The sequence below is a fragment of the Genypterus blacodes genome, unplaced genomic scaffold (genome assembly GCF_046128005.1).
Source record: "Genypterus blacodes isolate CSIRO-AG114 ecotype Tasmania unplaced genomic scaffold, CSIRO-AGI_Gbla_v1 ptg000156l_1, whole genome shotgun sequence".
Taxonomy (NCBI): Eukaryota; Metazoa; Chordata; class Actinopteri; order Ophidiiformes; family Ophidiidae; genus Genypterus; species Genypterus blacodes.
In genome coordinates, this window is record NW_027466957.1 from 3,075,600 (window position 1) to 3,097,908 (window position 22,309).

Sequence of the window (22,309 nt, forward strand, 5' to 3'; positions counted from 1 at the left end):
TTTTAAATCACCCCCCCACTCAGACCGATCGGCCGACCCGTATTGTTTAATTTGTTTTAATCTTAGTCTACTGATGAAGAACTAGAACATTCCCAGTGTTTGCCCTCACACTCTAGTTCCAGATCTTGAGGAAGCTGTCCCAGGACCCTGTTGCCACTGCCATGCCGTCGTCGGTCACACCCAAGCAGCTCACCCGGTTATCATGGCCAGCCAGGACACCTGCAGAGAAACCAGAAATAATTACATAACTAATCAAGTCAACAAGGATCATTTCAAAGATACAGCCATTTGAGTATGTAAGTATGTTGTGTGTTTCAGTTTTTGCGTATCTATAAGTGAACTCTGACCACCCTAATAAGCAAAGAATGACTTCTAAATTTTGGTGAGTGGCACTCCAGTCAAAGCCGCTCAATCTCCCTTGGGATACTTTCTGAATAGCAGGTGAGTAACTAAGCGTTTTTCCACTGCTGGTGAATCCATTATTCACGCTCTCTGGACGGCTCAGGTGTTGTTGATGGCGGGCTGAGTTCAAGTCAGTGACGTGTAAATGCAAGCATTAGAAATAAATGAAGCTTTATCAAAAAAAATCATCATACTTTCACTTATAGAATAACTTGCAGCTGTAAAACACGGTTTATATAACAGCAGCGATACAGTCGCTCCTCTAAATCAGGACGTTTCCCTCTGCAGTACAGCAAACACACAATCACATGGCACTGTACTACAGAGAAGCTCAATACTTTAGCTCGGGTCGGGTGCGAGTGCAGAGGATTTAGTACAATCAGTCATAAATGTAGTCCAAATCCAAGGCTCAACAACAGGCCCTTTCTGAATGAACATATTAGATGATCCATCAGTCGAGGATTCATTATGCTAATTTGTGTAATGACTTCATAGTATAAGCTACTAAAGAGAACACACCTAACTGAGGCTGAGTGATTTGGGCCACAAACAAATATTTGGTGATGTTTGTTATGTACTGTCTGTCTATCTTCTATCAACACTGACCCATGCAGTTTCATACATTGCCCTGACTGCATGGATGCCGATTGCGTTATTCTTCGGTACTGTATCTACATCTTTTGCTTCGCTGGTCTCATGTTCCATCCACACTAACAATGCACTATGATTCATGCTCTGGCTGTCACATAACAGAGGCGGGTAAAAAGTGCCAGGCTGCGGTTCCCTATTTTGATCACTTATTTGGCGTTAAATTTAGCAAATGACAAAGCAGCTGTCATTCTGATCTGATGATGATCATTCAAATGTGTTTGCTTACCTGCACGGTCAGCCTTTAGGGTGTCCCAGACGTTGCAATTGAAATCGTCGTAGCCGGCCAGCAGTAGGCGACCGCTCTTGGAGAATGCCACAGAGGTGATGCCACAAATGATGCTGTCATGCGAGTAGATCATCAGCTCCTGGTCGGCACGCAGGTCAAACAGCCGGCAGGTAGCATCATCCGAGCCCGTGGCAAAGGCATTGCCATTAGGGAAGAACTAGAACAAGAAGGTCAAACAGGAAAAATATTAAAATGTGCCGTTATTCATTTATACAATCCATTTTTTTCAGCCCTTTTATGTTGACTTCAGTTAGTGATTCTTATGTTCCCCAGAATGCCTTGCAACAACCACTGACGATGTAAATTACATAGTAGAAAGTTGGAAATGGTTGGTGAAGATGAGAAGGCCAACTCGTGTCAAGAATACAAGATGACTACTACAGACCAATGAGCACAACTATTTCTTTTTTGTCAAATGTTAGCTATCAATGTAACACATAGGTAGGTGCATTTTAATCAACTGTAAGTTTCTGTCCACTGGCATTGTGGACATGTGACAGGAGCTTTGCATCAGGACCGAAAGTTCCAATTTTGTTTATAAAACATAGAGGGCATACTGGATATTCTGCTATCTTTAAAGTGTCTTACTTTATTCAATTCGACTTTATTTATAAAGCACCAAATCACAACAAATCTTGAGGCACTTTGATCGGCTGGATTTAGAGAGAAAGAGAGAGGGGAAGAAGAGAGAAAGATAAAGAAAGGAGAGAGACACACTCACTCACTCACACTCACACACACACACCAGTACTAATGTAAATCTAAGTGATGATATTAATACATATAGTGTAGTAGGACAGGTCTCCATTTCTACAACTATTTGTGAGTTGAAAGAGCACGGAAAACTCTGAGGTAGAAGTAAAGTTCATGTTAATGTGTGGTGCACAGTCACAAATCATGATGCCTGGATTTCATACATGTTCACACTTTTGTTTAAGCACGTATACACCTAACACTTAAATTTAGCTTTTGAATCTAACAGGGCCACGGCGTGACTTTCACATCTACCAGTCATTTTTATAAAAGACATGGTTTCGGTTTGAGAACAAGCTCTCCAGTGAACAATGCAATTTGAACACTGGAGAATTGACAGATATAATGTTAACTGAGAGAAAATAACATAATTAGGTGTATTCTAATATCAATTGAGATGTGTTGATGGTAAACGTACTGCGTGAACTGTTTGAACAATGAAGGCTTTTGTTTTTGGTATGAAAATGACTTAATTCAAGAGTAATGGCCATAGAATGTTAGTAGATTAGGCTAGTTATTTGTAGATGCAATACTAAAATATCGATATAAGTTTTCAAAAATGGTCATTACTACTATATGAAGTGTTTGCGCTCAGAGGCCTTACACAGATGGCATTGATGTCTGACTCATGGCCAGTGAAGGTCTGTCGGCACATTCCTTCTCTGATGTCCCACAGCTTGGCTGAGGCATCGCAGGCTCCAGACACAAACAGCCTGGTGTCGGGTGCAAGAGAGAGACTCATGACATCACCAGTATGACCAGCGAATGTAGTTGTCTGCTGACCGGTCTCAATGTCCCACAGAGCGCTGAAACAAAGGAAAAGAGAACATTTGCAGTTAGCAGTCGCACAATAAGGTTACCTCCAGTCTGTCTTTGAAGAAAAATGACTTTAAATGGCTTTAAAAGTGTAGCACACTGCTTATGTGGCTAAGATTACAAATGCGGATATGGAGAGCTGATAAGTTTCCAGCTACTATATCTAAAATTATAACCGAGTATTCACTGAGATGTGAAACACAAAAGCCCTGTGATCAACACTGCACACCAACCCATAACAACCAAACCACTGCAAAGAAATCATAATCATATTTGGATTTAAATTGTGAAATTATGCATGAACTTTACACTGGAGGTGAGATAGGAGCAGACTACATGCAATTTTGACAAGAGTATGCACCAGTTTTTGTTGGGGATCAGCTAATCCTGTTCTCTTTGAAAGGTAGTAATGTGTGAAGAGAATTCTTAGGAAACGTACCAAAGTGAGCTTTTCTGACAATTGTGCCAATCACTTATTGGCTTGTAAAATGATTTTTCTCTATTCCTTCTCTGCTCATTGGCCATGTTTTCACATAAAAACATTCCCTGCGCGCTTAACCAGAATCTTGGTGCAGAAAAATCTACAACAACAATCTGTCTAAGATTCTTGCCAATGCCTTATGTTGTAAGTAGGGAATATACTGTGATGTTAAAACAGGACACATATCCCCAGATTAACTTTGCATTTGTGTTACTATGCTGCATTGTGGTGTAAAGGGACACACTGTTCATATAACATAGCCTTATGCTCAAAATGTTTAGTCTCCTTGTGTAAATCACTGTGGAACTCTTTGCACTATATTACCATTATTTTGTCACATTTTGCTCATAATCAAAAAGTTGTACAACCATTTGAAACTAATGGTCATACTGTACAGTGATCCTCTGTATGATTAGTACCAGTAGTAAATAGTTTATGTTCATGAACAAACAAAAATAGGATTGTGACTATGTGACAACACCCTTGGTGCAGTACCAACACTCACCAGGTGGTGTCTCCAGAGCTGGTGACAATTTGGTTGTCATCCAGGAAGCGACAGCAGGACAGGTAACCTGATTTGAATCAAACACAGACCTTTAATGACTATCTAATGTTGGACTGAATATCAGGAGAGAATACTGTTATTTACTTTGTAACTGTTTTGAAAAACGTCATTATGCATTCAGTGGGCACATTCAGGCTCAATGTTGTTAAACTATCTGAATAATTCAATGTCACAAACGGGGGAAAAAAAAAACAGGGCTCATGGCTTCAATGCATAAATGTGCAGTTCTTTCCTCGCAGGCAGAGCTGATAAACTCCTCCCCATACCAAAGGAACTACGGCTAAAACGCTGACACACTTCCTGCATCATGTGATGCTGAGCAGATGAATGCTCCTTGCCCAAGAGCTCAACGCATTTTCAGTCTGTGCTATGGCTCCTGTTTTCATAGAGACCGTTACATTACATATCTGCCATGGCTCAGATATGAAAGTAGTTAGTCACTCTGACACGTAGTCCTTAGAAACATCAGTGTCATACAGTGATAGGATATAAAATGTCTACTTTACAACTAAACTTTAAACACTTTGAAGTACTGAAAATTGAAAATACAATACACTAATGTTCTCAGTCTACACCCATCGGTGACACATTATAACTCAACCAGTGCTTAAAAACACACTCCTAAACATAAACAACATAAACTCCTAGACACTCTGCCTCTTGTTGCTTTGGAATCCAGTGCAATTAAACATGCACATCCAGTGTGTGAACTGATTCCATACATTATTTCTAGAATAACATTTTTCAGTCACACTATTGGGGCAGCCAGTGAAATAAATATCATCAAGGAAGAAGAATAACAACACATGACTAGTTTGTAGAATGCTACGTTCCTGAACACAGATTCATGTTATCAGACACCGACTTAAGGCACCTCAGCAGGGCTGTGTGTGCGGTGCTCTCGTAATTTTGGTGTTTCGTGATTGACACAGGTAAATGGAAATAATCACATTTAAGAATGTAAAAATACTTTACTGGCAAGTTAAACAAAACTCAAAGAATCCAAAGAATGACGGATACATGCCAAAGACTCCAGCGTACCTGTGTGTCCAGCCAGCTCGCGGCTGACACGCACATTGCCCTCACGGGTCTTCAAGTTGTAGATGGAACAGATGTTGTCCAGGCCTCCGCAGGCAACATAGTTCCCAGAAGGGGCATAAGCGCACGTCATCACCCAGGAGGAGCGCAACGGGATAGCATGGACCTGGAGGAGAGGCAAAAGATTTCATATTAGGTCGTATGCAGTGACAGATGGGAGGGCATATGACAAAGTCTGCATGCAATAATAACTTAACCTTTCAAGGGCATGATACCCACTATTAATAGTAATAATTGGCACCATCAAACACTTGTGAACTGCTTAATAATAAACTTGGGGACTCTGCCTTTCTATATGAAACCAGTGGTCAGAAATGGAGAAGGAATGATTGATGATTGTCTCCAAAACAGCAAGACCCATTCCTGTGTCTTTCCCTCTGATCATATGACGACTCATTTTAAAGATGGTTAGATCTGATTTCAAGCAATATTACAGACACTCTAATCACACATTAATCAAGGGTGACTGAGCTGCTGCCACTGATGCAACTCCTGCTGTGGTAGTAGGTTGATAAAGTAGGGGAAAAGTCTAATTAGAGCACATGTTAAATGAAAAAGAAAATGCTATGGTAACGGAACAGACTTATAGATCTCCGAATCATCATTCTTCTTGGATATGTTACGTTAAGTAATGTAATAAGTGTCCTACCTTGTTCGTGGTGTAGCTGTCCCAGATAATAAGTTTGCCATCCTGGGAGGCACTCACCAAGAGCCTAAGGAGAGAAACAATAACACGACATCACCAACTGGAGATCCACATAGACAAACCAGTGCTTTGATCAATGGACATGTGAAACCAGTCTGCCACTTAAATTCAGCAACATGAGCTTTGACACAGAGCTTTCTGTGTATCCTTTCAATGCCAAGCTCACACTAATAAATTCACATCATATTAATCTTATGAGAACAAAACAATGTTAATACTTATTTTACAAATACTATACCTTTCATATTCCACATTTTCTGTCTGTCCACATATCACTGTCACAATTTCCCTTCACATTCCCTGCAATTCTGGGAATTCCCTGTAATATCATCTGTAATTCACATGCATTCAGTCTTTCCTGATGTTAGTGAGATGAGAGAGTGTGTGTGGTGTCTGCTTGTGTATCATCTTAAGTTCACTCTTATGGAGCTCCTTTGTGCCTTTCATTGGAGCTATTTTCCGCGGTCATTGTCAAGTCCGGCGTGCGCTTGCTAGCATGCTAATATCGCCTCATGTTACGGTGTCACCGACAAACAAACTCGACAGCAGCATCCTTTGTTGGACTGACAGCTGATTGGCTTACAATCATTTTGTGACAGACGGGGCTGGGATGCCTGTGAATTTGATTGGTTTACCAAGTGGCGTTGTGTTGTCAAATGTATGTATTCTTTGAAACCTTTAGCTAGCTACTCAGAAACGGGTGGCGAGCTACCGGTAGCTTGCGAGCGACGTGTTGGAGACCCCTGTACTAGAATGATCGCTTTTAACGACCACTTAATTGAGATACAATACATCATAGAGGCCCACCCCAACTCAGACAAAATACATTTTTAAGCTATCTCTCTGTTAACAACACAGGGTTTTCCTTAGGGTGGTCAGGAGGAATCTGAAAGCACTTTGTGATTAAGGCCTTAATATATAATACCAGATAAACATTTCTCAAGGTTTGCAGGGACTGTATTTAAGGATTAGCATTTTAGTTACATATCCTAAGAGAAAGGCACATTGTAAGAGGAATTGTTATTGCAATCAAGAGCCAGCTCCCAAATGATCCTGTGTTATCTGGGTGAATCTAACAAGAGTAACCACAGTGACGGTCCCAATGCACACAGGAACAGGAATATGAGTGAACACACTAAAGCCGGCTGGGAGTATGTAAATGTTAAGTACCTGACTGGTGAGCATGATACACCAGATAATAAGCCTGGGCCAAGAAGGTTGTGCTCTAAGAATCATTCTGGAAGATAAAAATTACGCCTCCCAGTTTAAACTAAACGAAAGCCTCAAACTTCAGATTAGAAACAAATGACCTCCTTCTACAATGCAAGTCTGTGCATGTGTGTGCGTGCGTCAGCTGGAAGACAATGGTTCAATATTTGACACCGACTTTCTCGTCACAATACACCTCTAACATGAACTCTCTCTTTGGGAGCAGCTCAAATCATGGCTGCTGTTTAATTTACAACCAGATTGTTTTGCTTGACATTCACGTAGCGTATTGTTTGAGTAACCGAGACTGTCAAGTGACACAGTCAATCTCAGGGAACAGAATGTGTGCTGGTTTTGTTTGAATAGCAAAGTATTCCATTTCCTGTAATGCTTGCCATTCTTTGTGACTGTCAGTTAGGGGAAACTGTTTTAATACTAAACTGCACACACACAGGAATTCAGACAGTTTTCATACAGTGATCAGACCTGCAATAAAGTAGCAGTGATAACGGCTACAAGGTACAAAAGCAAACTCTATAGGGGATCCTGGATCCTGTAAACTGGAGCACTCTCCAGGGTGGCGAGTCTGACGACGTCGGCTCATCATTTTAGTGAGGACAGAGACAGAGGACAGAGCCGTGGAGGGTGAGCCTGTCGGGCTGTTGCTCCCGTAATGCTCTGTTTTGACCAATTCTTTGCATTAAATTTAATTGTTTATGCAACACACAAGCACAAAGGAAAAAATGCTTTACAATCACAGCTGCTGATTGTGGCGAGCTCACGAGTGTCAGCAACACAAAGAGTGCAAATTTGAGACCAGACCTGGGCTGATCAGGGCTCGTCTGTTACCTAACTGTCCGGACAGGAGTAAGTTTGGTGGTTGTGGTGCGAATGACATCACAGAGACGGCTGTCGGTCCTTTTGGTTGTCAATCTACCTTTGTTCAGAGTTAACAGAGAAAACGTTTTCTCACATATGTATCTTCAGCCGAACATCTCATCATTGTTTTTGCGTGGCGTCTCAACAGAGGTCATTTTCCGAGCATTTCTATAAGTTGTAATTGCAGACTCGCTTGCCCTTTGGAAACGCAAATTTGATTTTCCGGCAGCGCGGGGCAGAACACGACATTGAAGTTGCGTAGTTGTGTCTCACACAGAATGCTTTCATGTGCCCATGATGTTGTGGTCCAAGCTGGTCTTTGCCTTGTAGGCCCTTGTTCAGTGTGTTAAGATTTTCAGGAAGATCAACTAAAAAAAGCCAAGTCTGCCAACCATAGAGGGTCGGTCAGTTATGAAGATGTCGGACCTTCTCATTCAAAAACCGGTCAATTTCCGATCTTGGGGAATAAAACCGCTGCATTTGAACAGCCTCACCTCCACTCTCAGCTCACACACACTATGCAGTGTCTGTGGCATCTGTGATGGTGGCATTGACTTCCACAAAGAAATTTTCATTTTCCCACTAGATTTTCTGCACTCATTTGCTATTTTGCGTTTCTTTGGTTCTGCCAGTTTTGTTCACCCGTAGCACAGATGTTCTTTGATTGCCCTTGTTTTGTGGAGAAACTGACTTGTTCAACAGTAACTCCAACCAGTGGTAAAACTAAGGAGAATAATACAGTCGAGCGCAAGTTTCATGAGCGGGCCACATTCCATTATATTTTTAGAATTTGCTGCGGCCCAGAGTTTGGACACCCCTGCCTTAAAAGAATGTAGTCTCGCACGGTGGAGTTACATCACACTAGCAACACAGCAATGAGTTGCTGTGGAGTAGCTGGCACTGTCTTTACAAAACTTAATTGGCCAGCTTCAAATAATCAAAAATGTTGCTAAATTTTATATCTCCAGCAACCAAGCATTTTCACTGTTTTGTCTTACACATTTCAATCTTTTTATAATTTCAATAAATTAAAAGCTATATCTTAACAAAGGTGTTGCAAGCATACATTTGGCTTCTTGTTGTGAACAAATAAAACAAATAATGGTGCAACACTTTGCTTCATTATGCTGCAATGTGAGGCTCACAGTTGTGTTGCTAAAATGTGTTTGTTTTGTACAGCCTGCAGAGAGCAAAGTGTTGCTGAGCTGCATTAAAAGAAGATCAAATCGGATCTCTGCACAAACCTTTGCCTTCAGTGAGGAAGGTGCAGAGTGAAGAAAGCTCTCCTCACCCAGAAAGGAGCTTTTTATGGCAGCCACAGTGACACACACTCTCTCTCTCTCTCTTTCCCTAGTGTGGCTGCAGGCTAGCCCAGCAGCATTAGCAAATACTGTACATGCCATTCGCGGAAGCTCCGTATTTCACAAGGCACGATGTTGTCCTGGCCCATAGAGCAATAGTTCCATGTGGCTATCGTTTTGTTTTTTTTTTAAATGAAGTATGGTAATAAACTGAAAAATTGATATTTGAATTTGTGAATCGATTCTGAATCGTCTGATAACAAAAACCAGTCTGACATCAATCCATTTCCCCCCATGCTTCTAATGTGTACTTAATGTGTCTATTTCCACAGCTGTTGAGGTAAGGGGTCTACACACAACACTTGAGACAAAACCTTATGTGAAGAGGCACGTTGCTTTGTCTGCCTTTGCTACCCAGCCTCAAAACATTGCTAACAAAAGAGTGACTCCATTTTGAGTATTTTCTCTGCCCACATACCCCATTGCCAGTGCACACAAACAAGTCACACATAATGTTGTTGAAATATCCACCTGCAGTGACTGATGCATCCTTAAAGTGCAATCAAAATTAGCATCAACTACACTCAAAGCACACGCAATTGATAAAATGTCGTATGCTAAAGGATTTAGGTTTTGAATGTAAGAATTAGCTGTTCTCAAAAAGACTTGGTTCAACAAGGACCCTCCGGATATGTAACCTCCACAAAGACATTCAAGCAAGCTTTTATACCCATTTCCTGGGAATTGGGCAAGGCTGAAGGGATTTAATTATTGAGTTAACGGACAGAATGGAGATGAATGCAGTTACCTCGAGTCAGTGCCCCAGTGCATGGCATAGATTTTAGCCAGATGTCCCCTCAGTGTCCTTCTAGTGCGCATCTGAATTCGGCCAACAGGGTCGATGTTAGCTGTGATCTGGCAAGGATTGAAAATAAAAAAATATTTACTTTACAGCCATATTTGGAGTATGCACTACTTTGACTGAGACCTCCCGCCACAATGTCTTTGTGGTGGGAGGCCTGCAGACGATGTAGCATAACAAGGTGGCACTTCAAAAAGGCACACTTCATTATAACCAGTAAAAATGTTGAGATGGTTGAAGAGACGGCTTTCTTACCTGAGACAGGGTAGCATCTGCACACGCTTTCCTGGCATCCTGAAAACAGTAAAACATTTTCAGTCCACTAACTCACAACTGACGTGTACATGAGGGAATAATTAGAGCTAGTCTCATCTGTTTTTGTCAATAGTTTGTTGCACAGTTTGTTTCTGCTTATCTCTACCAAATGGCAATGATGGCGGCCATGCAGAAGGCAAATCATAATAATAAGAACTTTGAGGTATATTCATTATGCCTCACTCTACTGACAGTATGGTTGATGAATGATTTAGTGGATATGATCTGTGATTTGTACTAATAATTACGTAATGTAATAACATGAAGACGTTACGATAAATCTCAAATACAAAAGTGAATTGACAAATGTAGCCTCAATATCTGCAAAATAATCACAATCTGCCGTCATACAACATTTTTGTTAAGATGATGTTATGTTGTTTTGCTCGAGATGTAATGAGATGATTATTGATTTAAAATTTACTTCAAGGGCCTGCTGCTTGTTTCTAAAGCCCTAAATGGACTGGGCCCTTCTTTTATCAGTGACCTCTTAACCCCCCTTCACCACATCTTGGTCCCTCAGGTCATCAGACATGGGTTTCCGAGCCGTCCCTCGCGCTTACCTCAAACCCAGAGGTGACTGTGCTTTCTCACTGGTGGCCCCTAGACTGTGGAACACCCTGTACCCTCTCAATCAGATCAGCCATTCCTTTAAGTCTTGGCTTAAAACACAAGTTGATTCTTTGGTTTTTCAGAACCCCTGGTCTGTTTTGCCCTCATATATCTGTAGGTATTTATTGCTACATAGTCTTTGGTAAATTCTGTTTTCCCTCTATGACCCTTTGAATTTGTACAGCACTGGTCAATCTCAGGTTGTTTATAAATGTGCTTTTTAAATAAATGTGACTCAAAAAATATTGCAATCACAAAACAGGGAAATTGGTCAGACAAAAGGCATTAGGCCAATCGGAAATGAAAGGCAACGTAAAAAAAAAAAAAATACCACAACTGCTGATGACCTGTAAGATTTTTCCTACCTTTCAATCTGTGATTGATGTACGTTCAAAAACTTGTAGATACCTGCTCTGTTCCTTTTTTGTTGACATACTACTTTCACGAGTAACACGTCATATAAGTGTGCAAGCTTCGGAAGTAACGGTTTCTGAAATCTGTCCGAATTTGATTTTCATTCAGAGCTCAAAGCAGTGTGGAGTTTTACCATGTCAAGTTCTACCATACCAGACTGATGATGATCTGGTTTGGAAAAAACACGAGTATTTGAAGGACTTACTCTGATCTGGTTCTTGAGTTGCTCAGCCTCCTGGCGTAGCTGGTCCAGTTCACTCATTTTCCTCTGCTATTGCTGTGCTTTGCTCCACCACCTAGACTCTTGCTGATCTGTAGGAGACAAGAAATGGAGAGTCTCAACACACTGACCACACACAGTTCATCTGGGTAAGAGCAACACATCGAGGTCAGATTTTAGACTTCTTATGTTTTACTCTATTTATTCAGATGCCCCATATTCCATTCGAGATCTTGACCAAAGGACAAAGCCTTGAGTTCTACAGAAACTTTAAAATACAGCCAAGATCCACTGTCGTTGAACAAAAAAAATCCCATCATTTAGGAGATGGCTCAAGACTTGTTCTTGCAAGCTGTCACATAGCAACAGACACCCAGTACTTTAGGATTTAGATAACTATTTTGAGGATCATGTTGAATTTGTTCTCTTCTGCCTCTGAAATATAGTAAACCCCTGGGCAAACATCTGGTCATAGTCGTCATGAGCAGCTGATAAGTATTCCTCAAAAGCAGTAGCACAAAAACAAAAAAGAGTAGGGCACAAAACGTACCCCCTGCTTCCGTTTGACTGTCAAAGCAAAAATAAAGCAAGCTTGTGGGGTGCCGACTGTAAGAAAGCAAAGGGCTAGTGAGACGGCTTCGGTTTCTTTGAACTGCCGCAACCCCAAGGTGTTCAGCTCATGGGTAGGGATTGGTGAAGCTGTCAATGCTCTGGCCTATGGATCTAAACTCTCCTCCAATGTCATTCCTGTAATCCCGGGACACAGTTGATTCAGCTCCTCCAGACAATCCGGTTAAGACAAAACCTGCTGATGATCCTAAAAGCAGCGGCTATCCCGCTGACCCCAATCCTCCGGTTGACGCCCTTAGCACTTACACTCTGTAGAAAGGAGACGAAACTAGTCGCCTTCATTTGAGAAAAAGTATACTACTGCAATGATATGGACACTGGAAAGTAAAGTTGGAGTAATTATGGCACCTGACGGACAGATTCAAAGTGACACAATGATCTAAGTGATGTAACTGCCTCAAGTGCTGGCAGAAGACAATACAAGTCAATTTACAGTGCTCAGCTTAAAGTTAAGAAAATAACTCAACAGGTCATTTTCAGGTTTCTCAAGAATGCTCTCTGAAACAACAAGGCTTCACACACAAGGTTTTCTCACACACACACACACACACACACAATTAACCTCACAATTTTGTAAAACAAAACCTCCTTGTATGAAATCTGCACCACAGCCAAACACAAAATACATAACATGTCTCCTATCAATTGACCTTACCTCCCTGTTCCTGTTTTGATGCAAGCCCTGTCTGTCTGGAAGTGTTCAGACCTCCTGAATGAACACCTTATCCTTCAAGCACCTGACATCTCAGTAGCTATGTGCCACCTGATTGGTTCATGCTCCTAAATGGGTCTGTGTCATAGCGAGCCGATTTAACCCCCTAATCATGATGATAAAAATGTCCTGCAGTTATGCCAGACAAAATAACCATGATCTCTCGAGTTCGTGGTAAGAAGCAGGCATGTCTACACAATACTGTGTATATAAAAAACACATAAATACAAACCATTAACTCTAATTTCCCCCTAAAGAAGAGGTGTAAAGGCAAGAAGTAGTGTGACAAAATCTGGGAAAATTAAATAAATAGCACCAATAACAGCACCAATTGAAATAAATTAAGTCCGTTAAATATTAATACTGTACACACACGCACGCACGCACGCACGCACGCACGCACGCACGCACGCACGCACGCACGCACGCACGCACGCACGCACACACACACACACACACACACACACACACACACACACACACACACACACACACACACACACACACACACACACACACACACACACACACACACACACACACACACACACACACACACACACACACACACACACACACACACACACACACACACACACACACACACACACACACACACACACACACACACACACACACACACAGGTTGTTGTTTGTTAGCCCATTCTAAACTTGTTAAGTGCTTCTTTACACGGACATACACACAGACATTGTGTGTGCGGGGGCAAATGGCCTATTTTATTTAATGAAATGGGTTCTATGTCACCCATTTCTTTTATGTAACTTTCCAAAACCTTTGATCCAGTGGGAACTTTAAGTTTCTGCAGGGATTGGTCTGGTACGCTTAGGTAAGGGAATGGAGCGTTCCACAAATTCCTTTCTACACAGCTGAACTATGCAAATCTTCTTTGTGTTGAGGGAAGTGCGTTTCTAGAGAAAAGATGGGAGGAGAGTTCACCAAATCATAATGTCTGGTAGTGGTAGATGAGAGATAAACAGCAATGGAGACAACTCTTGCTACAGCTCCACTTAAATCACAGTAACACAGCCTCTATACACCATAGACTAGGAACTGCAGCTACCTGTGTACGACCTGGGAATTTCCTTTGATCTCCAACACCAAGGACTACTTCTGTCCACCACTATAGTATTTGCCCTGAAAAACTAAATACACCTTGGCTGTAAGATGCAGTGGGTGTCACATTGTCCAGGTTTTTGGACTGCCTGAGCTGAGTTCGAAAAAAACATAGCAATAGAACTAATTGCTATGAACCTTGCTGTTTCAGAGAGCAGTAGAAGCCTTCTGGTAATCAGAGCTGACATTGCATTGAACATTACACCCTAACCAGTATTGCACTAGGTCAACTTCAACTGGGTGATTTGAGTGATATTGTAGGGCCAGGGGTTTAGCAATGGTGGCAAAGATGTGACTCAGAGAACTCTACCCCCCGTGTGCTGATGGTGGGAGTGCTAGAACTGCTTGGAGCCCAACAGATAGCGCCTCATCCTCACTGCCTCATTTTCAGGATGCTATTTTTAGAGTGGTGGTAAGGGAGGAGGAGCAGAATGAGAAGGGAGGCAGACTGAACATTTTCCAACCACTTCTTCCATCTCCCACATCTCAAGCACAACACTATGACAAGGAGAGGGGAAGTGGTTGAAGTCATGTATGAAGTCCATTCATACATGTAGTCTGACGCATGCACGCGCACACACATAACTTGAGTGCTTTTTCTTTCGCCTCTCTTTCTTTCTACTTTAAGGGAATGGACAGGCATGCATCTATAATTTTGAGACGTAAGCTCTTTTGACACTACAAATGCAGAATTATAGCAGAAAGGTTGCTAGGGGAACTGTCCTGGCACTGCAAGATTTTGTTTGTTTCCAAAGATAGACCTTTCAAAGGTATTGTGTCTGCATTCACACACATTCCAGCATCCCAGAGCACTAACCCAACTGCAAATCATTGCCAGCCACAGCCGTCAGCTTTTCTGGAGAAATGCTCCAAATGGATCAATAAACACACCAAGACTTCCTATAATTCTTTCGAGGAGATTTGAGGTCATTTATGTCACTCTATGAGAAGACATTATTTGGTTTAACCACACTGTACACACAAGACAGACCATCTCCACTCATGCACTTGCAGAGACTGGGGACTGGCTGAACAAAACGAAGTGAACTCAACCTTTTCTCTACAAAGAATGAACTCTTTAAAAAGTTACAATAGATATATGAGAAAGTGGACATTTGTAGACTTCAAATTAAAACATTGAAGGAATTAAGTATAAAAACAAAAATGAACTTGTTTATTTCTATTTCGAGCAGGAGAGATAACATACAGAGGCTTTATTGACCATCAGGTGGGTGAGAACCACAACTGAGTGACAATTAGTTCAATATCAAAAACCTCAACATGTGATTGTATTGTTTAAACTGTATTAATATGAATACATCCTCTAACGACATGACACTTTGTACTGCTACTGTACCCACGACTTCAATGTTCACCTCCGTCAATGTTTCTGCCATTGCAATCTGTGAATCTGCAAAACTCATTTGCGTAGGCTTACTTAAATGTTTTGAAAATATACAATATATATTTGAATCACTTATTTGTCCTTATTTGTCCTTATAGTCTTATTTCGTCTTTCCATAACCTGTGATTATAAGATGTTGTAATACCGCAGTGCTGTGACCGAATGAATAACCGATGACATCATTCAGTATGAGTGCACAGGGTCTAATCTGGCTGTTTCATCCACAGTAGCATGAACACATTTTAAAGTTATCATATACCGTGTCTGCTCCTGCAGTGGAAATCTCTTACCCCTCTCCCTGTCTCACAATGGCTGAAGGACACCGTGTATTTTCTTTGACTCGAGAAAATCAAATTCACAATGAGAAGATTCACTCATAAGTTCCATCACAGATGGCAACCATTTCTATCTTACTTGAGGCTAACGCACCAACTATAACCAACTATAATATCAAATAGCGGTTTATGCATTTCTTTATCGCAGGCGGGCCAGGATGGGGGTGTGTGGCGGCTGGGGCAGGGGGTGTTTGGGTGGGATTTCTGCTGTTTTTGTTTTTTCCCTGTGTCTCCCCTCTTTTCTTCTCTTACCACAGCCCATGGTGCCTTTTGCAGCTCTGTGAACCGTTGTATGCCGTTATCCTGTATCTACGAAATGATGAAACGTGTCCCTTTGCCTTAATTCACATGTACATTCTACATGAGTGCCTTCACTACTGAGCAGGGCAGCCACATTATTGAAATAGCAACGGTAAGAGGTTCAAACTATAGCTACATATTATATGTGTTTATAGCATTGCATCATTATGCCGACAATTAAAAATATTACTCTCTGAATTCATTCGCATCTACAGTACATGCATCACCACCTATTGCAGTTTTAAGAAACGCCAACATAATTGTTCAGCCATGACAAACAAATAAACAGAGTCATGTATTAAGTATAAGGTACCATTTGGAGAAGTAGGGCAAAAGGGGTCTTAATAATTTAAGACCTCCTGCTTGGACACAAGCTGCTCCACCTCTTGCCACATGTGGGCTGCACCCGTGTCTCTCCTCTCTGACTGATGGTTTCTACAAACCCTCTTCTCTGCAGGACAACACAGTATACTGAAGTGCTTCATATTGTTATTCAAGTTTGCGGTTCTTTTACAGTACGTAGAGCAAGTCTTTATTGCAAGTCATCTATGTCAGCATGCCTCCTCCACAGAAGAACAGTACATGCAGCAGAGTGTTTCTGGGCAGGGTTTCCTTTATAAATGTGTTTTCGTTAGTGCTCTAGCATATCCTTGTCACTCCTTTGTCAAAACTCTCAATTAATGTGGCAATAGTGCGTCCTTTACTGTACTTTGTTGTTTCTATAGGTAACATTGCCACTGGCATGTATTCCTTCATGCTTGTAAAGAACCTACACATTCAGTTGCATTATATAGATTACACAGTGCATCCTCATTAGCAGACCTATGAGTATAGCAGACACGTGCAGGGACGTTTCAACCCCTCAAACAAACCTTTTGGAAAGCACTATCTCTTGATAAATCTGAAGGTTTGTCATTTCAGCGTCGGTGGGTTAGCCACAGCTTTTCGCAAATGCTTGCCGTCACACAATCAAGCACGATGAGCTGTTCTCTTTACCTACTATTCTGATTAATTGTTTGCCATAAAATATAGCTAACATACAGGAAGAAAAATTGACAGCAGGTAGCACACACAAAAAATGTAATTTAGGGTTTCCAAGCACCCTTCCCCAAGGCACTGAGGCAGCCCATTGCTGTTAAAGAGGATGGGTTGAATGCAGAGAACAATTGTGTTGTACATGTGACAGACAATAGAGTCTTCGTCTTTCACGTGTTCATGCTACACAAGGGGATTGTCTTCTTGAAAGCAAATCAGTTAAGTCTGAGATTACCTGTGCTACTCCTTGTTTATAGACACGTACGCAGGGCTGCACAAAGGCAATATCATATGCAGGAACAAAAGCTTGGTCTAAAATGGCAGATATACATGTCTGCTCTCCGTTTATGCGTATTTACATAAAAAGGAGTGGGGACAGAGCGAGTCTGTTGCCGTGTCTTTTTTTGGTTCCCTCCCTAACGTTCCGTCTCCCCATGTTGAATTCACCATGAAATTCCGTAAAAGCCCAGTGCATTCACCCACCCTGTGCATTCACTCACCCTGTCGACATTAACCACACACACATTTACAAATGCTTGTCATTTTGATTTGACACTGAATTTTACACTTTGCTTTTGATCCAAAATCTCAAAAATGTGTTTAATTCCTCCTTCAACAATCTCATGTTTGAGCAGCACTGTAAACAGCATGTAGGTTGTGTCCAAACATTCCTCCTCAGTTCAGGCATGGTTTCCACAGTTATACATAAATAGCCTTTACAGCACTCAAACATCTGTCATCTCAAATACATTACATTACATTACGGTCATTTAGCAGACGCTTTTATTCAAAGCGACTTCCAATAAGTGCGTTCAACAATGGTAGATAAGAGAACTTCAGGTCACAAGAAATCGTAAGCGCATTTTCCTTCCTAAAACCAACAGCTAAGAGCATAACTAGAGCTAGAGCATGAATGAACAGCCTGTTGGTGTCATTATGCTGATGCTTCTTGTGCATGATATCGATACCGATCAGTATCTTCTGTGACCAACATTTGTCTCATGCAATGCATAACACCTCCTTCGAAATTGAACTGATCAAATTGTTGATTGTGTCCTGTGGAATATTCGACTCAATAGCTGTATGCATGTCCTCAGCATCCCAAGCATGATCAATTGGTCACATGTCTGTTGGGTATGAAGGCCATGGGAGAACTGGGACATTTTCAGCTTCAAGGAATTGTGCATAGATTCTGCAACACAGTGCTGTGCATTTGTCATGAGGTGCTTCTGCTATCTAGAGGTGATGGCGACGGATGAATGGCACAGCAATTGGCCTAAGGATCTTGTCACAATATCTATGAACATTCAAGTGTGTAGGATATGCCTGCCCAGACCATAACCCAATTCAATTTTAACCACTCTGTTCACAATGTTGAAATCAGCAAACTGCTCACCCACTCAACGCCATACATACTGCCATCTGCCCTGTACAGCCAGAACCGTGATTTATCATGATGATGTCCGTTTCCCAGTGTGTCACTGGCCATCGAAGGTGAGCTCTTGTCCACTGTCATCTATTGTAAAGCCGAAGTGCAGACAAATCGGGACTATGGTGAGGAAAGCAAGTGCGCAGATGAGGTTCCCACAGACAATGTCTGACTGTGAAGAAGTTTGGTTCGGTTGTGTTTACCAGATGGTTTATCAGCTGTGCTTGTGGTTGGCCTCAGACAATCCAGCAGGTGAAGAAGTCAAGTGTGGCGGTCCTGGGCTGGCCTGATTACGTGTGGTTGTGAGGCCTATTGGATGAACTTCCAAAATCTCCAATTGCACGATATGTTAACTCATCAACCACGCATCTGTGGCATGATGTTGCACAACAAAAAAATCTCAACATTGTAGGGTGACCGTCTTTTGAGCCCATCATAAGGAACACCTGTGTAGTGATCATGGCTTTTAATCAGCATCTTGATATGCCACGCCTGTGAAGGAGATGGATTATTTTGACGAAGGAGAAATGCTAGCTCACAGTAAGAAACAAATGTGTAGGCAAAATTTGAAATGAGATCTTTGATCTTGATGAATTGAAAATAGCTGCAAAGATAAAAGTGTGGCATTTATCTTTTTGCTAAGTGAACTTAGTGAATACGAATAAACAAGGCTAAGCAGTTGTTTAGCTGTGTTCCAGGATTAGCTTAAGGATGTAACCAAGTGAGCAAACACAAAGCAACCACTCGCTATGAGATCTTTGAGAATTGATGTGTCAAGGCCCCGAGTATGCAACTGACGCAATACTGAGCAATATGATGCAAAGTCTTATATCACTTTTCTATATTTACATAATTTAGGGCAGTAATTATATCACATTTTCACCAATTACAGAAAAGCCAAGAAATTACAATTTAAGTGCATGAGTTTGAGTATTTTGTGTTTAGTCGGTGGGGTGAGGGGAGGGGCTGATGCTAAGTGCTGCAAGGAAGTGGTGCATGGCAAATGCAGCTCAAACACAACCAGGTCACAAAGACGGCTGATGATGCAGTAAGAAGACAGAAGGCAATGGCTCCCGGACATTTCTTAAAAGCTCCATCCAATCCCACTTGCTTTGTCACATGCACAGACACACTCTGTGGCTTGCTTTCTACCAGACCAAGTCACCAACAGCACTGACAAGCGACAGTAAATCCTGAGTCTACCTCTCTGTTAACAGTTGTTGTCTAATAGCTCTCCAGTTATACCCAGATGTACTGTATGTATGGATATGCATAAAGAAAAGTAAACATGAAAAAATACATTGTTCATAATCAAATGATGCAATGAGACTTGGGACAATTGAGTAGTATTGGCTGATCAGACTAGACATCTATGCAGCCTAACATGATAAATTGCTGTTTGTTTTTAAAGAGTCGTGGCTGAACAACAGAGCAGACAGAAGAGCATCACTTTCCCGATAAAAGTCACCTAGGTGGCTTGTGTTTCTATCAACAAAGCATCGTGTCAAGATGTTGCATTATTCTCCAAACAGCAACGCTTTTAGATGCTGTTAGGAAGTGTATGAGCCATAAAACAATACAACTACAACACAATATAATAATGTCAGATTATTGGTGAGGGTTTTGGATAGGGGTATTTTTCCATGCGACCGACTTCTGACTACTTTTCTCTCTCTGAGGATCATAACCATATACACGCCAACTCACTACACTTGCCGTTGCTCACCCATTGTTCCTTGATGTGGATACTATGTTTTAATTACAGTAGAGTCTAAATCACTTTGATCAAACCAAGACTATGCTTTCAACAGCTATGTGCACAGGGTCACCATTGTGTGCTCCAACTTGTCTAATCATATACATGACCTCATGCAGCACAACCAATCACTGAGTGTTTCGATAGATAGCTGAGCCACACAGTGAACTGCAAGAAGGCAATAGACAAGTACAAATGGATTGAGAATAAAGACTAAACTAGCATTTAGCCAAACTACTGTGACCTCACAAATATCTCCCTGAATGGCGGAAAAAGTAAGATGCTTGTGTGTACATAGGACTAGGTTCTGATGTTGGAAAACATTCACATCTGCCTTTTTCAAGTTATGACACATACAATCACTTATGCACTTCCATTAAGGCACTTTCTCTTGACAAGGTCGAATGTTCCATTTAATAATATGTATAAGCACATAGCTAACAGATTGGAATCGTTAATGGTATCGAACTTGGCTGGCCTTTCTGCATCATTAGTCCATCTTTGTACACTGCATTCATTTGGTAATAAACTTTTCCAGCAGTATGTATCAACAGTCACTGAAACCAGTTCATAGGGACGGACCATAGGAAAGCACAATAAACATGGGCCTTCAAGAGGAACCCATGCATTCAATGAATACCTGACACACATTTGCAGCATATCCTTTCAGTTTATGTATAATTGTGTCAGATCCATTGAAAACTCTGTAAGGGGAGGGCTGAAGGCTTTGCACACAAAAACAGTGACACAAAAACCTTCCTACATCAGTGGACTTTGGGCCTGGGGCAATAAGATGATGGTGAAACCCTTGCATTTCCTGAGTGTCACTACAAATGACCTAAAATCCATAACAAAATAATTTATCACTGATGAAATATAAGGTTGAGCAGTACAATATTTATAACATCTTCTTCCACTTTTATGGATTTTTTTTGGATAACTGTTTGGTTGCTCCATTTGGTGTTCTCATCGGCCACTCAGGGGCAATAAAGAGGTAAAGCATATGAAAGACACGCCCCTTTCAGAAGGCAACTAGGTTCTTATGGATACATTTAGGTTTTGCAGTTATCTGATGTGCATGTAGCAGCGGCTATCGCACTCACAGCGCCCGTGTAGGCTGCAAATGTTGAGAGGATGTTCCCTGCTCTCAAACTGGTGAGGTATTGGGCATTACAGAATTACAAAAGACGGAAAATACAATGGTTAAGATGTTTAAGGTAAAGTCAACTTAATTTTTAGGAAAATACCGACTTAAAGACAGTGACCTCAATATCTGCTGACGGTTGCCCTCTAAGAGCCTTAATCTGGCAATGTACTTTACAAAACATTGTAAAAAGGCTCCAAAACACACAACCACAGGCAGCCAAAGCGCTCACAAGATGGCTGTGAGTTTACATCTTGATGTATTCCAATAAAAGTCTGGCCACACTGTGCTGCAGGGATGGATGTCCTTCTGGAGGTTTCTCTACAGATGATCTCTGGAGCTCAGCTAGAGCGACCATCAGATTTCTCAGTTTTGGTTGTAGTGTTGAGTGTTGAGGCCAATTTAAGAATGATAGAGGCCACTGTGTTCTTGAGAACCTTCAGTGCTGAAGAAATGTTTCTGTTACTCCGTTTCCGCAGCTATGTGCCTAATGACAACCCTGTCCTGGAGCTCAACAGGCAATTCTTTTGACCTCATGGACCTTCTATAGACAGGTATGTGCCTATAAATCACGTCCAATAAATTTAATTTAACACAGGTGGACTGCAAACAAGGTGTAGATAAAAGACATATGTGACCACCTCTCTCTCTCTATCTACAGTTAGGTCCATAGGTATTTGGACATTGACACAATTTTGGCTCTGTACACCACCACAATTGACTTGAAATGAAACAATTAACAAATGCTTCAAGTGCAGACTTTCAGATGTAATTTGAGGGTATATACATCCAAATCAGGTGAACGGTGTAAGAATTACAACCATTTCTATCTGTGCATCCCGATTTTTAAAGGACCAA

The 22,309-nt window shown here is 41.4% G+C and overlaps 1 protein-coding gene across 2 annotated transcripts in view; it reads right to left on the reverse strand.

The window, feature by feature from the left end:
• The window catches only part of LOC143012999 (guanine nucleotide-binding protein G(I)/G(S)/G(T) subunit beta-1-like), a 33,674-nt gene that overhangs the window by 1,245 nt on the left and 10,120 nt on the right, over positions 1–22,309 (reverse strand). The window contains exons 2-10 of one of the 2 annotated variants that reach the window (XM_076166394.1): positions 11,556–11,662; positions 10,265–10,303; positions 9,956–10,062; positions 5,702–5,765; positions 4,996–5,158; positions 3,895–3,961; positions 2,697–2,898; positions 1,280–1,496; positions 110–219 (exon numbers count right to left, since the gene is read on the reverse strand). In XM_076166394.1, the coding sequence (XP_076022509.1) occupies positions 113–219; positions 1,280–1,496; positions 2,697–2,898; positions 3,895–3,961; positions 4,996–5,158; positions 5,702–5,765; positions 9,956–10,062; positions 10,265–10,303; positions 11,556–11,612 (1,023 nt within the window). In that variant the 5' untranslated portion in view covers positions 11,613–11,662 and the 3' untranslated portion in view covers positions 110–112. Of the gene's footprint in view, positions 1–103; positions 220–1,279; positions 1,497–2,696; positions 2,899–3,894; positions 3,962–4,995; positions 5,159–5,701; positions 5,766–9,955; positions 10,063–10,264; positions 10,304–11,555; positions 11,663–22,309 lie in introns of both variants that reach the window. The other variant, XM_076166396.1, reaches the window with a different exon arrangement.